General features: G+C 38.9%; 1 protein-coding gene across 7 annotated transcripts in view; it reads left to right on the forward strand.

Annotated features, from left to right (window-relative positions):
- Positions 1 to 19,664, forward strand: part of KDM4C (lysine demethylase 4C) — a 437,278-nt gene that overhangs the window by 375,549 nt on the left and 42,065 nt on the right. For 5 of the 7 annotated variants that reach the window (XM_030294144.1, XM_030294145.1, XM_030294143.1 and 2 more), the window contains 2 exons: positions 17,117 to 17,167; positions 19,421 to 19,591. In XM_030294144.1, the coding sequence (XP_030150004.1) occupies positions 17,117 to 17,167; positions 19,421 to 19,591 (222 nt within the window). Of the gene's footprint in view, positions 1 to 2,429; positions 3,828 to 17,116; positions 17,168 to 19,420; positions 19,592 to 19,664 lie in introns of those variants that run through there. The other 2 variants (XM_030294149.1, XM_030294147.1) reach the window with 2 other exon arrangements.

A 19,664-nucleotide genomic window follows, 5' to 3' on the forward strand; every position in this document is an offset into this window, starting at 1 on the left:
TCTCCTTACACCTGAGTAAACTAGACAGGTGTCCAATGGAAGAGACACCTGAGTAATGGAGGGTAATGGATGTGAGAAAGATGGCATGCACAGATCTTTTTTTTTGAGGCAACTTACTTCAATAAACCTTCATGTTGGATTAGAATATTCCATACATGCAGTGTAGAAACACTAAAATCACTGGCACTTTATGTATTAGTTCATGGCAGTGAATAAGGCCTTTTTTTTTGTTATTTTTCAATTTTGTATTTAAATTCTAGTTAATTAACATACAGTGCAATATTGGACTTAGGAGTATAATTCAATAATTCATCACTTATATACAACACCCAGTGTTTCTTGTAACAAGTGCCCTCCTTAATACCCATTACTCATCTAACCCAACCCCCACCCACCTCCCTCCATGGTTTGTTTACCTCTCTCTTTTATCCCTCCCATATATTCATCCATTTGTTTCTTAAATTCAACATATGAGTGAAATCATATGGTATTTGTCTTTCTCTGACATCTTTTGCTTAGCATAATACACTCTAGCTCCATCAACATCCTTGCAAATGACAAGATTTCATTCTTTTTGATGTCTGAGTAATATTCAATGGTGTGTGTGTGTGTGTGTGTGTACACATCTTCTTTATCCATTCATCAATTGATGGATAATATTTGGGCTCTCTCCATAGCTTTGCTATTGTTGATAAAGATGCTATAAACATCAGGTGCATGTACTCCTTAAACCTGTATTTTTATATCCTTTGGGTAAATACCTAGTAGTACAATTGCTGGATCGTAGGGTAGTTTATTTTTAACTTTTTAAGGAATCTCCATACTGTTCTCAAGAGTGGCTGCACCAGTTTGTATTCCCACCATCAATACAAGAGGGTTTCCCTTTCTCTACGCCCTCGCCAACACCTGTTGTTTCTTGTATTGTTAATTTTAGCTATTCTGGCAGGAGTGAAGTGGTATCTCATCATGGTTTTGATTTGTATTTTCCTGATGATGACTGATGTTGAGCATCTTTCCTGTGTCTGTTAGCCATCTGTATGTCTTCTCTGGAGAAGTCTGTTCATTCTTCTGCCCATTTCTTAACTAGATTATTTGTTTTTTGGGTGTTGAGTTTGCTATGTTCTTTATAGATTTTGGATACTAACCTTTTATCAGATATATCATTTGCAAATATCTTCTCTTATTCCATAGGCTGCCTTTTAGTTTTGTTGATTGTTTCCTTCACTGTGCAGAAGCTTTTTATTTTGATGAAGTCCCAATAGTTCATTTTTGCTTTTGTTTCCCTTGCCTCTGGCAACATTTCTAGTAAGAAGTTCCTGTGGGCAAGGTCAAAGAGGTTGCTGCCTGTGTTCTACCGTAGGATTTTGATCTTTTCCTGTCTCAAATTTGGGTATTACATCCATTTTGAATTTATTTTTGTGTTTGGTGTAAGAAAGCGGTCCAGTTTCATTCTTTTGCATGTTGCCGTCCAGTTTTCCCAGCACCATTTTTTGCCATTCAGTGTTTCCCAACATTGTCTTTTTTCCATTGGCTATTTCCTGCTTGTCAAAGATTAGTTGACCATATAGTTAGGGGTCAAACAAGGTATTTTTCTTCAAGTTTATTTATTTTGAGAGAGAGAGAGATAGAGAGAGTGCATGAGTGGGACAGAGAGACAGGGAGAGAGAAAATCCCAACTAGGCTCAGCACTGTCAGTGCAGAGCCCAGTGTGGGGCTCAAACTCAGGAACCATGAGATCATTACCTGAGTCAAAATCAAGAGTCGGACACTTAACCGACTGAGCCACCCAGGTACCTTAGGTATCTTATATGAGGTACACCATTCTTATCTCAATATCCTCTCCTCCTCTTGGAAAACATGACATTTGAGAAATTTGTTTCTTTCATAGTTTTCTAAGTTGTAACTATTAACATGGAGACAGATACCTATCCAAAGAAGAAGAACTTTTATAGAGAAAACATCTTAGTGGTCAATTTTTCCCTAGTATTTTGTGTATTATTTTATTCAATATTATTTTAACTAAATTATTTTTAACTAGATTATTTAACTAGGTTTAATTAATATTTTGTCTCTTTAACTAGCATTTGGCCATCCATGGAAGCTGCTTGATATAAATTTGTTGAAATAATTCTCTAATTCTAACGCCTGGAATTAGAGGAAAGAAAGAGAACTAGTATTTATTGAGCAACTTTATGTCAAGGGTGTGTTAGATATTTTGCATGTGCATCTTATTTCCAGGTTGTGTTATTGGTGTGGATAATGGAAAGTAGTGGTTATGTTGGCTTCTGTATTGGTACTTCCCGCTCTGGGAAGTTGTCTTGTCTTTTGTTATTCTGCCCTTCTAGCCATCCTTCGTGTCCTATTCTGGCATTCATCTTTGTAATAGAACTTGAGACCTTGCTCAGCACTTACTGACTTATTTTTCGCAGGCTTCATGTCTTCAGACGAGCTCCTCAGGCAGCCTTCAGGACAACTCTTCCCTGCCATCACTATGCTTGGCTCAGGACAGGACCCACATTGCACGGGATCTGGTGATGGGCTCAGGGCAAGATAGCTCTTCTGGTTAATCTCTGCTTATGTAACTAACCTTTGGGTGGTGTCGGGTAAAGATACCTGTCAAAACTAACTTAATAAAGTCTTCTCTTGGTATGCAAAAATAGCTCTGACCTCACCAACTTGTGGAACAATGGATGATCAAAGCTCCTAAATTCTACACCCTAGAATAGTTCTTATCATAGGAGAATATTGTATAGCATATTTTACTTCCAGTATCAGTTATTGAGAAAACACGTAATGGCAAAAAAAACAACAACAAAAAAAAAACCTTTGGGAAATCAGTTCACACTTTTATATGAATTCATTAATTACAATGAATCTTCAGTGTTTCATGTTAATTATGGATTGATAAAGACCCAACACACACTCCCACTGTAAATTTCCACTTAATTAGCCAGGGATATAGAAATGTAGCAGAAATGGTTTGACCAGAGAGGGTGGAAGTGAATGCAACCTATCATAACAAAACTTCCCTTGGCCATATTTCCCTAATGAGCATATGCAGTTGCCTGTGTGTTAGGTGCTGCCAGATCTGAAGCAAACAATATATTGCTGTACCACAGGTGTTTATATTTGGGACTCATTCAAGAAAACTAATTATCCATGCCTTTCATTTAATAAAATGCTTATAAACATGAAAACACCCTGGTTCTTACACAGAATCAAGGTCAACAAGACCACACACTCTACCAGAGGAAGAAGGTAGCCTCAGTTCCTAGATTGGTACCTAAGCAATATCTCCCCACAGTGTTCTACTGTTCTAGAAACCTATTTTCCCTGAGTCTACTCCTGACTCTGGCTTATGACTGTTAGTCCAGTTAGTTCTGATATACATGCGATATACATGAAGACCAGAATTATATTTCACCATATGTTGCATTTTAACATATGGTGCCCCTTGGGCCCATGATGGGCGGTCATAGGCTTATGTTTTTGTAATCAGGCAGCATTTATTTAATTCACATCAGTAAGTACTTTGCTTGGCTGTGCTTTATATTATTTGACCCTTTGAACATCATTTTGGTTCATAGCCTTTTATAGACTCAACGAGTACCAATTGACTTGTAATTTTCTTCTTGATGCTTCTGTCACACTTTGACTATTTGGGGCCTCTTCAAGGTGATTTTATTTTCCTTATTTAAAACCACTTCCAGGTATGTTTGAAACTGTCATTGCTTTATTTCAATAAGCAATGGCAAAATCATCTTGATTTTCATTGTTCTAAACTTGAAATCAGCAACTCATCAAGGAGCCCAGATTCTGTTTTTTTTTTAAATATTTATTTCTGAGGGAGGGGAGGAGGGACAGAGAAAGAGGGAGACACAGAATCTGAAGCAAGCTCCAGGCTCTGAGCTGTCAGCACAGAGACCAACACAAGGCTCAAATTCAAGAACCATGAGATCATGTCCTGAGCTGAAGTCAGACGCTTAACCAACTGAGCCACCCAGGCTCAGCTTCTTTTTTATAGGTGCTCTATTAGCAACCACATTTGGAATGAAGGGTGTTTTTTGTTTTTTGTTTCATGTGAGCACTGGCTACTTGGGCAACGGAGCCACATTAGTGACAGAGCAGAAGAATAAAAATTTTTCAAATGATCAAAAATGTTTATGTTTATGTGTCCAATTTTCCTATCTTTAATAAATTTATTTTTATATTCTAATTTTAATTAATTTAATTAATAAAAATACATTTTTTCTTATTACCATTAACTGGTCTTTTGATATGTCACAGCATACGTTGTCACACTACATGTGTTTGTATTATGTTGCTGATAAAAATTTTAGGGGTCTTGGTTTTCTCTTCTTTGAACCATTGGATCAAGTGGCATAGAATTGGCCTCAGTGTTTTTTAGGTGTAGAAAATCCCAACTTCAAGCATCACCTAAGCACCACTTATCTAAAAAGAAACAAATAAAAAATCCTTATCTTCTTTTAAGAAACACTAAAGCAATGAAAATACTAACACCATCGATACTGTCATTTTTAGGATTTTCAGAAAAATATAAGATTTTGATGTTTTGTCTAAAATTCTTTTAATTTCTCATGGGCTGTGAATGGTTTTGGGGGTAGGCCCACCATCTCGTCACCACTCACGTACCCAGCACCAGAGCTCCAGACTGCAACCCAGGTTACTCTCTAGAAGGCAGCCTTCTGGTTTTCAGCTCCCTTTCATTATCCTTTCAGGATGGTTCTCCAAACTTGCAAACATGTTAAACTTTTTGAAGAAAGGATGGGAAGGAGGTAGAAACCTCATAAATTGTGATCCCATTCCAAGATTTTTAAATGAACTGAAACCAAGGAAAATAAAGCCACTTTTTAAAGATTGTCGGTATTGGAGGGAAACTTTGATAACAAATTGGCCAGCCATAATGTCTGCCTCCTCTTTTTTATCTCACCACTTATGTCCTCAGCACCAGGTCATTAAGAAATATATCCAGCACAGGGGCGCCTGGGTGGCGCAGTCGGTTAAGCGTCCGACTTCAGCCAGGTCACGATCTCGCGGTCCGTGAGTTCGAGCCCCGCGTCAGGCTCTGGGCTGATGGCTCAGAGCCTGGAGCCTGTTTCCGATTCTGTGTCTCCCTCTCTCTCTGCCCCTCCCCCGTTCATGCTCTGTCTCTCTCTGTCCCAAAAATAAATAAACGTTGAAAAAATAAATTAAAAAAAAAAAAGAAATATATCTAGCACAAAGGTTAGTTATAGAGAACTTCAGTTAGATTGCTCAAACTGTTCAGTTCAATATACTAGGGGCCATGGAGTGTCCTGGGAATAAAAACATATATATTTTTTTAACTTCTCAGCTCAACAGTAAACATTCCTTCTGACATGCCTCCATTCACATACCTGTTTTAAGCAGATGAAAAAATGATGACAAAATTTATTTAATACATAACATCAGTTGTGTTCTAAAGGCTTTACAAGTATTATTAATCTTCAAAGCACCACTTGTGGTAGATACTATTATTAATCCCTTTTTACAGATGAGGAAACTGACGCAAAAGATGCTTAGGTTTCTGTAATTTGCTATTTTTTACACAGGTAGTAAGGGGAAGAACAGTCAAAACCAGGCAACCTGACTCAGTGCCCAGGCTCTTAACTACTATATTCTATTACTGTAACAAGATAGGCTAAATAAAAGTAAAGATAAAATGTTTATCTGGGAGCCCAAAGAAGGAAGCCAGTAACTCTACAAAGACAGTCAGGTAGAATTCACAGAGGAGGTTATGACTAAGAGTTTTGTCTGCTCTAAATGTGGCCTTATAATGCCAGTGAACTTGCCTCAGCACCAACAGGGCTGACCAATCAAATGCAGCATTGGAATGAATCCACCTTTTCTTTTTCCTTTCCGTTTTCCCTCCTTTAGTCTGGAGCTCAGTTCTATGGCTCAGCTCGTCCATTTTTAGTTTCTCTTCCATTCTTTTAAGAAAGGGAACCAGGGACGCCTGGGTGGCTCACTTGGTCGAGCATCCGATTTTGGCTCAGGTCATGATCTCGCGGTTGACGAGTTCAAGCTCCACGTCCGGCTGTATGCTGACAGCTCAGAGCCTGGAGCCTGCTTTGGATTCTGTGTGTGTCTCTCTTTCTCTGCCCCTCCCCCACTCATGCTCTGCCTCTCTCTGTCTCAAAAATAAAATAAACATTAAAAAAAAAAAAGGAAGAGAAAAGAAAAGAAAGGGAATCAGAATTTAGCCAAAACTCATCTAACAATGATCTGAATGGTCTCTTCCTGTTTCCCAGACCTGGGTGGGTGTCTTTGTGTTTTGTAGGTAGTAGAATTGTTTTGGTGGATGTTGTTTTTTTCATAACATTTTGCATATTGCCAGCTCCCATTCTGTTCAGTTATGTTTGCTATGGCCAACTTTATTCTTCTCAGACTTGCTCACAATCATCTTGGGTTTATATATGTTTTTTTATTTTACATTCTACATAAGTTATTTTCCAAATGCCCTGCTGACTTTGCACTGATAATGAAAAACAGAATTCTAATCAAAGGAAAGGTCTGGAATAAAAAAAATTCTCAATAAGGATTAAAAAAAAAATACTACAGTGATTCAGGCCTGAATCTGATCAATCTTCCTCAGTCAAACATACAGTAAATAAAATGAATCCCTTACCCTTTCGTCAATAGAAGTATTTTGTTGAGATCTCAATCCACATATCCCAGGTGATAGAAAGTTAACATCAGATTAGCCTCTGAGGAGAGGTATTTAGCACAGACATTTTAGAATAGTTACATTTGGCATGAATCTTTCCCTTGCTCACTTTATCAGGTAAAACCAGTAAAGACATCATTTTTTCTTAATTTTGTAAACAAAATGAAATGTATCCTACCTCAAATTTTTCTATTCTCTATTTAATACCCCACATTTAACTTCCTCCTCCTACTTCCATAGCCATTTCCATAGGAAGGGTGGGATCAGTGAGCACAGAGCTTCTCTCTCCCATGCTTTTGGTCAGGATAAAAAGGGCTTGAGCAGCACATCCCCGAGCCCTGGGCTTAATTCCCTTTGGGGATCTCACTGTTCTTGGCTTCTTAGTTAGTGAAGGCAGCAAGAGCCAGGGAGTCTCACTGTGGGCCATCCTGCCTTCTACTGGGCCTGCTGTTTAGTCACTGGACCTGGCTGTGGGGAGAGGTTTCCACTGACATGCTCCCTAGAAAGCAACCTACAGTGACCTTATAGACCCCAGACCTGAGGCTCTTTTGCCTTGAATTGAGCCATCTCTAGCTTATTTGTTTTTCCTTCCCCCTTTTCCAGATCTTTCTCAAAGCCTGGCTACTTGGTAAGGGCCTTTGTACCAGTTCTGATTCAGGCACCAGCTGCAGGAATCTTCAACCCACTTCTGATGCTAATTGAAGTGTTTAAAGGGGTTCTGGATTTGTGGGAACAGAGAACAGATGCCTCCATTGCAGATTCTGGTTTTAATCAGCCAAGGATATGGAAAGTGATCAGAATGTGGAGGCCATGCAGGCAGAGCAGAGGTTGAATGCCTGGGGGTGGCACTTCTCCTACACATTGCTCCCTGTTGGGGCTCTCCCCAGTTATGGCAGTGTCTGCATGGAGCTGGCTGCTGCTGGAACTGAATAAAAGTCCTATTTTGTGACCATACAGTTGCTCTATATTAAGGGCTTACATCTCCATTGTGGAAGAATTTACTTTTAAGAGGCTAGGCCTTTCCATTTAAGGAAATTCTTGCAAGGAGTTGGCTCTTGAATCAGATGCAGGGTCAGCAAGGCCACATCCTCATCTGGGGGCAGAAAGCAGAGTCAGGTCCCAGGTGGTTCAGAAAAATATCTCTTCTCTTAGAATAGCCTTTCCCCAGACTTTTATTTCTTTTAATTTTTTTTTAATGTTTATTTTTTTTGAGAGAGAGAGACAGAATGTGAATGTGGGAGGGACAGAGAGAGGGAGACACAGAAGCTGAAGCAGGATCCAGTCTCTGAGCTGTCTTCACAGAGCCCAACACGGGGCTCGAACCCACGAACTGTGAGATCATGACCTGAGCCAAAGTCGGGTGCTTAACTGACTGAGCCACCCAGGTGCCCTTCCAGACTTTTATTTCTGATCCTTTAATCTGGTTGGGTAAAAGAACATTATCTCAGATATATTTCCTGGAAACAACCAAATGCACTGGAAAAATGTTAGTACATACATTGTGTGGGACACATTATTTATTTTGCAAATAGGCAATACTTACTCCTGAGGGCCTAAAGAGCCCCTGAAATCACTTTGAAGCCATCTGTGGGACTGAGGCCTCATGTGTTTTTAACATGAGTGTTTATAGTTACCCTCTATAGAGCTTTGATTATTAGATCTCTTATCTGACAGCCTCGGTTATCTTTCTCTCCCTCAAAATGTGTAATATGTGGCTTCACAGAAAAGAATATATTGCTGAACTTTTTATTCTGGCCTTGTAAAACTGCAAATTAATCCTGATTTAAAAAAAATTAAGAAAGATCTGCATCTTGGTGCAGGTGTTTGGTTTTTACCACAAAAGCAGACTCATCAGAATCCTCAGGAGAAACTTGTCCGTGTCGTGTTTCCTCCTTGGCTCTGTTTTCCCCATCACACAGCATGCATGGAACCAGGGAGCCAGTCAGCAAGACCTAGGCTTGCACTGCAGGAAGGAGTATTTACATGACACAGTTGAAATTTGGCGACTTCAAGGACCACACATACTGAAGAAATCAAGTCTTCCTTTCCAAGGACCACTTACCTGGTTTCACTTTTTAGCATAGGTAAGGTATGTTTCCATGTAAAATGCTTGCACACTTTTTCCACAGAATTAATGTATCTCAGTACCCAGAAAATTTTAAGCTCTTTAGCAATTTATAGTCTTTTTTAAAAAAGAAAATAATTGAGGCACGCTTTATTGCCTGATAGCTTGTGAAGAAAATTAGGTAGTGACACTAATCCCATATTTTAACATTGGTATTAGAATGAAGAACTATGGATACAGTAGAGAAATACAAATGGAATGTGTCAACAGACAGACAACAGGAAAGGGTATTTGACATTCCAACATCTTGTAAAGCACAAGAGATAGGGTTTCTCAATTCTTTCATGTAGAGTACCGTAATTAGATGCCATAGTCATAATGCAATCCATAGATACCAACAAAATGCAATGAAAGTGTAGCTTTTTAAGACTATTAGCTGCAAACAATAGAAATGGCAAGTAAATAAGTTCCAACGTTTGTATCTAAGAAGTTACTTTCTAGGTCAACATAATCTGTCCACTTTTAACAAACATGATGTATAAAACCCTAGATTAACTAAAAAGCCCTTATGAGGTCTCTTTGCAGGAAGCCAGTCAGCCTGGGGACACCCCAACTTCTGTGCCCTTCCTTTCCATAAATTGTTGGTAGCCATCTTGGGGTCTGGCAGTCTCACACCTGCAAATCAGCTCTTCTTTTTTTTTCCATTCTTTATCTGAAATTGGCTGTGTGTGTGTGTGTGTGTGTGTGTGTGTGTGTGTGTGTGTGAGATACCATGCATTCTGTTTATCCCACACTGTGTGTAGTGGGTCAGTGAAATTACAAAGTGTAGTATCTGAAGAAACTTAAGAAATTACTGTTTCTACATTTTTAAATAAAGCATTCTTTTAATTTTTCTTTGAGCCATTACTGAGATAACTTGGCACTCAGAAGCTTTTGCTTGTGGCAGGAAGCAATTGGAATTGAAATGCTCTTTTCTGTGGGCATCAGATACCTTAATCATTTACTTTTGGTTTTGTTTGACCCCCTGGAGTACTAGTTAAGCCTTTTGGTTAAGTTTCCTCATATATTTTTCAGGAATAAGAAGAAAATACAAAATTTCCAACCCTTATATTCAACACCTTTTAATTGTACCTTCAAATCTGTTATTATATATCTTTATCATGTGTTTGGAGTAAAGACTGGTGTCCTTACTAGATACTGAGAAGTAATTTTTGCCAAGGCTATAGGGACCATAGAGATTACCTTCAGGTGATACTTGAGAGAACATGGGGGGAAAAGAAAGGGTTCCTGCTACAGAACCTCTCAGTTTTTTCCCATCCCTTCCGCCTCCACAGGAACCCCACATATCTTTTTCAAGCACAGTGCTTGGCACAGAGATGCACTTAAGTAAAACTAGATAGGTTGATAGATGGATGTTCATTTTCTTGATTAACAATGGGAAGATTTTAACACTGGTGCGATGGCCAGGCAAATTCTGTGCTTCTGCTGTCATGAGGGGTGGTAGAAAGCTGTTGGCTGGTTCTTCTTCCATTGTTCCTATGGCTATTTCTCCTGAAATTTCAAAGGAAACCTAAGAAGCTTGCATTTTTGAGATCTAGTGCATCCTCTCACTGTGTGTCTCTCTCTTCCCTTCCCTCCTTCCCCTCCCTCTCTCTTCCTTCTCTCTCTTCTCTCTCCTCCTTTCTCTCCCCATCTCTCACTCATGCTCATGTAACTACTGTGTTTTTATAGAACCACAATTGCTTATGCCACCCTAATTTTATCTTCTGTTCAAGGGGACTACCTTCCTTTGTTGGGAGCAGTGTGTCAATGCAGACTAAGGTGAATAAAAGTAATATAATAATAGCTAATATTTGTATAGTGACTTTTATAGTTTACCATGTACTTTTATATATAACTATTTATCTCATTTGGTCCTTATAGTCACCACTTCCCTGGTATTATGATTGTATACATTTTACAGATGATGAAGTGGCACTTCAGAGAAGTTCACAAATCATTAAAAGATATAGAGCTTTCAAGTCATCAGAGTCACAGCATGTGTGACATTTTATTTAGACTGTGCGGTTTTGGTAGTCACTTTTCCAACTTGAGACTATAGCTTAGGTTAGCTTACATAGTGTCATTATTTACCTGGATTTCCTTCTTAGTGGCATGGAAAAACTGTATAACCATTTAATTAGTCTAATTTATTACTTTGAATTTTCTGGTAACATTTTTTTTTGCATCTATTTTAGCTGTTTTGAACCCATACACCAGCTGTAATTGAGATTCAAAAATCCTTATTGGCAAGAATGCCATATAGTGATACTTGCTTCTCTCTGTTGAAAATGTCCCATCTGAGGTAATTTTTTAAAGTTGTTATTGCCTTATAATTGAGCCAGTGATTTTCCTGCTCCTTTCCCCTGTTATAGTTCCTCTTAAATTGTTTTTTCTTTCAAGATTACTTTGAGTATTTTAGTTTCTTTGCATTTTCATATAAGTTTTAGAATCAACTTGTTAATTTCTACACACACACACACACACACACACACACACAGAGCCTGCTGTGAATGATTGAGATTTTGTTGAACCTGTAGTTCTCTCCAGATTTTACTGTTGCTACCCTGAAGCCTGAAGAGCTCCTGAAATGTAAAAGCCCAAGGCAGAGCTTCTGGGGGCAGGCATCCAGGGACTTGCATGTTCACTAGCAACTAATGAGTTTGGATGTGACTTAGGAGGAGTGCATGTCAAGTTCCATCTTAGCAGTGGGAGGCTTCCACACCCCTCCAGCTCCACCAGTCTAATGGATGTGAACTTTGCTCTCTGCTGTTTTTGAAGTAAGTTGTTTATTATTCAGAATAGAAAGCAGGTGGTGCCTACCTGTTGAGAATTCCCTACATGGACAGAGTGAGCATCTAAAGATGGTTCTCCTGTCTCAGTCCTCTTCACTTCCCTACCAAACAAGATCTCTGAGGTGAGCTAATGACTCAGATGGAAAAGAATTAGTTTTTCCTCAGTATCTTCTGCAGCCTGTTAGTTATACTTCTACAGGCATTTTAAATGAATAAGACCTTAAATCTGCTGGGAAACTGCTTACCACCATTTCCCACTGTATTATGTTTGTACTCAAAAATGCACAAGAAGTGAAAGTACACGTGAACAAACAGACGTGTAGAAAATTAAATACTTGTGACATTTTTATGGGTCCGCATGTGCATTTCTCCTGTTGGAGCAATTATTTCTTCGTGAAGCCCCAGGGATTTGGGTTTTTCCGGATAGAAGATTTTTACCTAGCTCTTGTAATTTTACAAAGAAAGCTTTCATTATTACAAGGCAAATTTATGTGAGTGACTTCTACTACAGAAATTTGGTAAAAGAAGAATAGTGGGTATTAATTTACTCAGATCCCTCTAGGAATTTTTATAAAATGGTACCTTGAAAAAATACAATAATAATATCTCATGGGTTACTAAATCATAGAAATTAGGGAGAAATAATAAAGTTGAGAAGGTTACTGGAGATAAATGAAATGTGCTTTTTGGCCGGTTTGCTGGATAAGTTACTTCATTTCTTCAACTCTCCAGTGTTGCTGGCTCTATATACACTATTGTATTTGGATTTACACCCTTTATTAACATCATTATATAGATGGAGAATCCAGTCAGGGATTTTCCCAAGATGACATCTCTGCCCATGACTCACCTTGTCAGAGGGTGAGTGACCCTTCTTCAAGGCATAAACACAACTAAGCCTTTGCCAGGTCTGATCAGAGAAGATATTGCCAAAGTATAGGAATCTTCCTTCCTTCTGCCACCCAGGACTCCTTCCCCCTGAGTCCTTGTTTTAGGGGTCTTATGTGAACTAACTGCTCTCTGCTCTCAAAAACCCAATGGGGAGAGATATATTTGAGAATGCAGTGTACATTCCAGCCTCAGTACTTAAGTTAGATTCCTGTGTCAGTTTAGGTCACACCCGTTTTAGTCTCCATAACTTTACCCTTCACGAAAATGCCTTCATTGATTTTCATTTCGCTATTGTGTTCTTTAATCTCACTATATACAAGCACAATATTATGTAAGTAATATTGTTGTGATTTTTTTATAAGGCTGTTAGAAGGTTGGCTGCTGTGTCTTTAAATATTCCAGGTGATAAACTGTTTTTTATACTTTAGTATCAAGGAAAATTTGTCTATTAAAGGATGAGGAAAGATTTACCACTGTTTTCCACTAACTCTAGTGAGAATTTAACAATTCCCGTCAGTTCTGAGGCCACGGTGGCATTAACAGTTTCTGTGACTCTGTCCACAATAGAAACCATATTACCATTGTAACAGAGATTTAAAATATTGCTTATGTTCATCACAACTTTGAAATTAGAATATCAAGTTATTAGGTCTGCCACTAGATAATAGTATTTAATACATTATTAAAGAAGCAAAGATATTATACCACAAATTCACTTCTCAATATTATTTCAGTATAATTTGTTTCTTTTGTAATCTTTTCTTGTTTTATTTTATACATTTAAAAACATTATTCTGAGTAGGTGCCCACAGGCTGACAAGGTGGTAAAGGCCAGAGGTTTGTGACACCAAACACTCCATTCTCAAATAGCCTTCCTGGCATGTGTGCAAGAGTGCCTCCTGGCTCCTTCGGACTTGGTTCAGATGTTCCCTGTAGTGAAACCTGTGAAGGTCCCTTCCTGCCCTCATCTGGGCATTCTCAATACTTTGCATTTTGGTGAGCTATGTCTGTCTTCCCTACTAGCCTGTGAGCTATTTGAGAGAAGGGACTCTCTCTTTCTTGTATTTTAATCTTTAGCACCTAGCAAGGTGCCTTACTTATAACAAGCACTCAGTAACTGCTTATTTAAATGCCACTTTCTTTTTTTTTTCTACTCCATGTCCATCCTTGCATTGCTTTTCCTCTTTGCATTGCTTGCCAGCTGGTTCTTGACTCTGGCTCAGGATTTACTACTATAGTGTACTCATCAGGTAGGCAGTGATGATTTCTTTCATCCTGTTTTATCAACACTAGCGTTAAATTTTTTGAGTTAGCCTATTTGATGTTGGAATGCCTTTGATGAACCAGGCCAGGCATTAGAAACACCTTTTTCTCCTTATTTGGGTTGTGGTCATTGATAGTTAGCCATCTTTCCTTTCAAGTGTGGCCATTTATTTAAACATCAGTAGAGTCACAGAAAATTTAGAGAGCTATGTGATAAGGGCCTGTTTCCTTTCTAAGCCCACTCCTAAGGGCAACACAGTATCAGGGGGAGAAAACACTTCAACATCCTATTATTTGTGCTGCCCCTTAGAGGTGGCTTAGTATGATGGAGAGGACAGGTATAGCAATAAGTAGAAAAAGATTTGTTGAGGGGTTTTGTTTTTGTTTTGTTGTTGTTGTTGTTGTTGTTATTGTTGCTTTTTAAATAGAACCCCAAACCTGAGAACAAAATCTATTCATTTTACTGAAGCATGTAAGCATGTCTTAGGAATCAGTAGTGGTTAATAAGAACAAAATAAAGGTGCCTTTTTTCTTATATCACATTTGGCATAAATATAGGGAGATATAAAAAAGATGAAATTTTATAACTAAATTTGTGTATCATTCTACTTTACAAATCATTTCCTGAGGCCCTTCTTTCATCTTATTTAACTGAAAGATAAATGATGAGGGTAGTCTTTTCTTACTAAATAATTTGGCTTCAGCTTTTTTTGAGCATCTCAGTTAAGTAGACCTGACTATGGATTGGCTGTCATTTAAAGAACTTAGAAACTTACAAAAACTCTTATATTTTATTACATTTAGTGTTTTCAATAATTAAAGAAATATGTAATGGAAAGTACAGGGAAGTACATGAAGAGGCAAATAAACAAAATCCCACTACCTAGAGTTATATCTGCTAGCAGTTTAGTATATTTTTTCTTACTGTTCTTTTTTCTTAGTTGTGTGTGTGTGACAAACCATCACAAAATGTAGTGACTTAAAACAATGATAGTTCTTCAGCTGGAAATTCTGTAGGTCACAAATTTTGGCTGAGCTCAGGGGGGTGGTTCTTCTGTTCCAGGCTGATTGCCTCATTCATCTGTGGTCAGCTACAGAACAGCTTGCCTTTTCCTAGCTGGGTTCATGTCTAGCACCTGAGCTCTGGTCCATGTGATTTCTCATCTTCCAGTAGGATAACTTGAGTTTGTTCACATGACAGTCTAGAGCCCCTAGAAAGAAACCTCAGAAGTGTGCAAGGCTTTTTGAGCAAAGGCTTTAAATTGGCATTCCATTACTTCAGTTGTATTCTTTTGGCTGAGGCAGGCTAAGCCACAAGGTGAGCCCAGATTTGAAGGGTGGGGAAATAACGTCCAGTCCTTGAAAGGAAGAGCTGCAAGGTCACATTGCAAAGGATGTGAAAACAGGAAGGAATGAAGATGTATGGACATTTTTGCATCTTACCACAGTGTGTCTGTGTCATGTGTACGTGGAGAAAAATGGACAGCATGTCATTACACATTATACATTTTTCATCTCCATATAGGCTTCAAATCCAAGTTACAGATTCAACTCTGTGTATACTGGGGAGTATACTGAATATACTGGGGTGGTTAAATGGTTTCTTAGCTGAGAAGTATCTCAATGGGTGTGTAGAATAGAGGAGGTGCTCGATAAATCATAAAAGAAAGCAAAAGAAAATGTAACTTCTTTAGGCAACTGTTTGAATTCCATTGGGTCCACCCATGGTAGGTTTTATTTATACTCTGATTTCTGTCTATGTATCTTCTCCTGGTTGATGATACCAAGGCACTCGCTATAGGAGAGCGCCTGCCTCTGAGCCCTACTGTAGCCTCTCACCATCTCTGAGATCTTGGAAGAGTCCCTTGACTGTGTACCTCAGTTACTTCATCTATTTAATGAAAATAACAACTACCTCACAGAGTTGTTGGGAGAATTTAATTAACTAAGGTATATGGACATGTATTGGTAACTCTACCTATATAATTGTGTCCCAGGAACTCTCTGATGCTTTCATGGAATGTCTATAACATTTCTTACTTAACATTTTTTTCACATCCCCAGCATTTCAAACTGGCTCTAGCTTTCTTTAAAAGAAACTGCTTTTTTTTCCTTAAACAACTGTTTGTTCATATCTGCTTAGTGCATTTTGAAGGAAATTTAACTTTCTCAGCCTTAGCCTGTGTACTAATCTTCAAAATACGATAGCCATTTCTATAATCTGATAGAGCCTCCCTGTTAACATCAATAGATCCTTAGGCTTTTCTGACAGGAAATATTTTTGAGAATGTATAATCAGTTATGGGGAATTCTTGTCAATAAATTTTCTCTACAAAAATAAATCAGAAATCCTATCACAATAGCATTATGGAAAAAATCTGTTTTCCTTACTACTCCCTACAAAATGGTCATGCTTGAAGCTCATGGAAATTTTTAATTGGGTGAAGGCTATGTATTTAATTTGTGTGCTGGCCATCTTTCCAACCAGCCAGTTTGCATAAATTTCAGGTCCTAAGTAGGAAGAAGGTGGTTGCGTGTAGAGTCAACCTTTTCTCTATCAAGTCTGTATCACTTTTATTTTCCCATGACTGGCCAGTTCCACTTTCCAGACCCTGTGAATTTCACCATAAACTTTCTTTATTCCCTCCCCCTACTCATATACATGCCTATGCACTCCAAGAAAGAGGAACATCTTCCTGAAACTACCCTTTGTTTCTCTTTTCCCTTTTCTGGACCATGAATGATTAGAATTAGTCCACTCCTATTATGAAAATGTGTCTGTAACCATCCTTACAGTTCGTTCATTCGTCTTTAAAAACTCATTCATTCACTTGTTCATTCATTCATCATTCATCCAGCAGTAACAGTGTTGTACATACTGTGGTGGGTGCTGTGGAACAAAAGACATATAGGCCTGGCGCTGATGCATGGATTTTGCCCTGCTGTAGGAGGAACAGTCCAAGAAGGTGTCATTTGGGCAGGACTTGAAGACAGTTGGGAGTGGGGGGTGGAGGCCACCTTACACGCCTTCCCTGCTAAGGACCATAGCTTTGTGCCCATGTTTGACAAGAGTTAGAATCAGAAGTGGATGAGGTAAAGAGCAGAACAGTGATGGGACTGGATTCAGCCACTCGTGTGAAATAAGGGTGCTGCACAGTCATACATGCCAAGTACTGAGGGACAGCAGAGAAGAGTGGCTGATTAACCTGGGCTAGGGTCTTATGTATGTTTTCCACTTAACAAAAATAAAACCAGTTAACAGTAGCTAAGAACCAATTGCCTGTGAATCTAGGTAGTTTATATACTTTATCCTGTTTTTGTAGCAAACCTTTAATGTAAATATTATCCCTCCTACAGATGAACAAACTGAGGCTGATAAAAGTTCAAGATCCCAAGATCACACAGCTAGTAAGTAGCAGAGCTTAGAATTCAAATCCAAATCATTGTTTCCTTAGAGGGTTAATTCCAATTTTAATAAGATATGCACACAGGAAATAATATCATAGTAAAATATAGTACTTGCAATCCTGACCATGAGTGTTTTTACGTCAGTTTGACAGAGAGATCACAACATCTACAAAAATTGTTGCCAGCATGAAGTCACTAAGGGCCACTGTGGATGGCCACACAGGCTGTCATGTCGCCCCCTACGGTTAGCTGAAGCCTATATAGTCCTTAGGAGCATTTGTGGGCCCAGTTTTGGAGTTATGTAACTGCAAACTGCTTTCACTCGTGTTCGTTACTAACTACATCTAAGTCGTTCTTCTTACTTTGAGAAGTTAGATATATTTAAAGGGGTTGGGTGGAGAATGAAATAGGAAACTAGGTAATTATTTTGGTGTATGTCACATACTTTAGCCTAGCTATTAATGATGTCTGCTTCAAGCGTAGTGCACTTAAACCACTATAGCCTTCTTACTGTTGTCCTTTGTCAAGATGTTTACACATCTACCTAACTACATCAAAAGGCAAAGAAAATTTCCCCAACCACCCCCACAGTCACTGGGGAATGGTATCAAGGAGAAAAATACCCTTTTATTTTGTTAGGCATGTGAGAAACTAGATGGCAGAGCTCACTCTACAAGTAGGAGGCTGTAGGGACACACTTGTTGGGAGGGAGTCACCCCTCCATCCAAATCATGAGCACCTTTGTCCTCAGTGCCTTACTCCAGGCGCTTATCTTCCACCTGGCCCATTGTGATAAGCTCCCCACTCACCTTCTCCACCTATAGCCATACACACCTAGACCATTTCTCTTCTATTCATTCCACCTCTCAGTAGCTTCCTTAGGCCCACAGCATAATGTACTGACTCCTTACGATGGCAAAGGAACTTCCCTCCTTCCTTCTTCCCCTCATAGCCCCTGACCTATGCCCTTGGCCATTTCTGCAGTCTTCTGCCTTCCCTCCTCCCCTGCCACACAAGAGCAGAATGTGGGGAGAGTGAGAGCCTCTTACTTAACAGGTGCCAAGTGCCAGCAATTAAGTGTGGAGGGAGTGTGAGAGCAGTGGTAATCGGCATATCACTACCATCATAGTAAAGATCGGATCAGGAACAACTCGTCAGTGGTGCTAAACCTGAGCGGATGTGTACAGGAACAGGATGTTTGTATGGCATTCAAGTTTCTCCCACAGATTGCTGATTAGTTGCAAGGGAAAAATAGTGATTGTAACATGGAGGAATTGGACTACAGTTTGTTTAGGATCAAAATTAACATCACCATTGAGAGGCAGACAGGCATCATGTTCTGCCAGATGTGATATCTTGAGAAGAATACAACATTATCTGTGTGGTGTTCTGGCCAGGAATGTATAACTTGAATCCAATCATGAGGAAACATCAGGTAAATGCTCTATTAAAAAAGGGAGAAGGGGAACTGTGTCCTTCAGAAGTATCACTCACGATCTTAAAAGACCAAGAATGGCTGTGAAAATGTTCCAGATTAACAGAGGCAGAAATGTTCCAGATTAACATAGCAGAACATAGCAGTCAAATGTTCCAGATTAACAGAGGCTAAAGAGAAGCAGCAGTACCTGACTCCCCAGGACCCTGTGCTGGAGAGCAGGGGCAGGGCGGGGGTAGGGGTGGGATTGAAGATCATTATTGGCTCAGTTGACAAAATTAGAACATAAGTTGCATCCATGTTACATTTACTAAAGTTACTAACTCTGTTGTGGTTATGTGAAGGCAAATCGCTATGCTTAAAAAATACACAACTGACATATTTAGGAGTAAAAGGCCTGTGATGGGGTGTGTGTGTGTGTGTGTGCGTGTGTGTGTATAGATATATATGTGTGTCAGTTGTGTATTTTCTAAACATAGGAATTACATATGTAAACATTGTGTGTGTAAATACACACATATATAAAATAGAGTCAGAATATGCAAAAAACAGAAATGGTAAAATGTTAAAAATATCAATTGGTAACAATAGGTGAATCTGGGTAAAAGGGTCAAGAGTATATGGGTGTTTTTGTACTACTCATATGCTTATAACTTTTAAGTTTGAAATTATTCCCCAATAAAAAGTTTAAAAATTAAAAATATATATCATAACCATGTGAATTATTTTTTTCTAAATAAATATCTTTTCTTTTCTGTTCCTACCTTTTCCCTTTCTCCTGTTTCTTTTCTCTCATCTTTGTGTACCTCTTCTGTTAGAAGTCCAAGGCTGGAGAGAAGGGCATCTCTGTGGGGCAGACGGTCATCACGAAGCATCGGAACACCCGGTATTACAGCTGCAGAGTGATCGCTGTGACATCGCAGACCTTCTATGAGGTTGTGTTTGATGATGGCTCCTTCAGCAGAGACACATTCCCTGAGGATATAGTGGTGAGTAAATTCCTGGGGGATCTGCTCCTCAGTTTACTTTTTGTATAACTAAACTAGCTGAACCTTTTAGCAA

The sequence above is a fragment of the Lynx canadensis genome, chromosome D4 (genome assembly GCF_007474595.2).
Source record: "Lynx canadensis isolate LIC74 chromosome D4, mLynCan4.pri.v2, whole genome shotgun sequence".
Lineage (NCBI taxonomy): Eukaryota > Metazoa > Chordata > Mammalia > Carnivora > Felidae > Lynx > Lynx canadensis.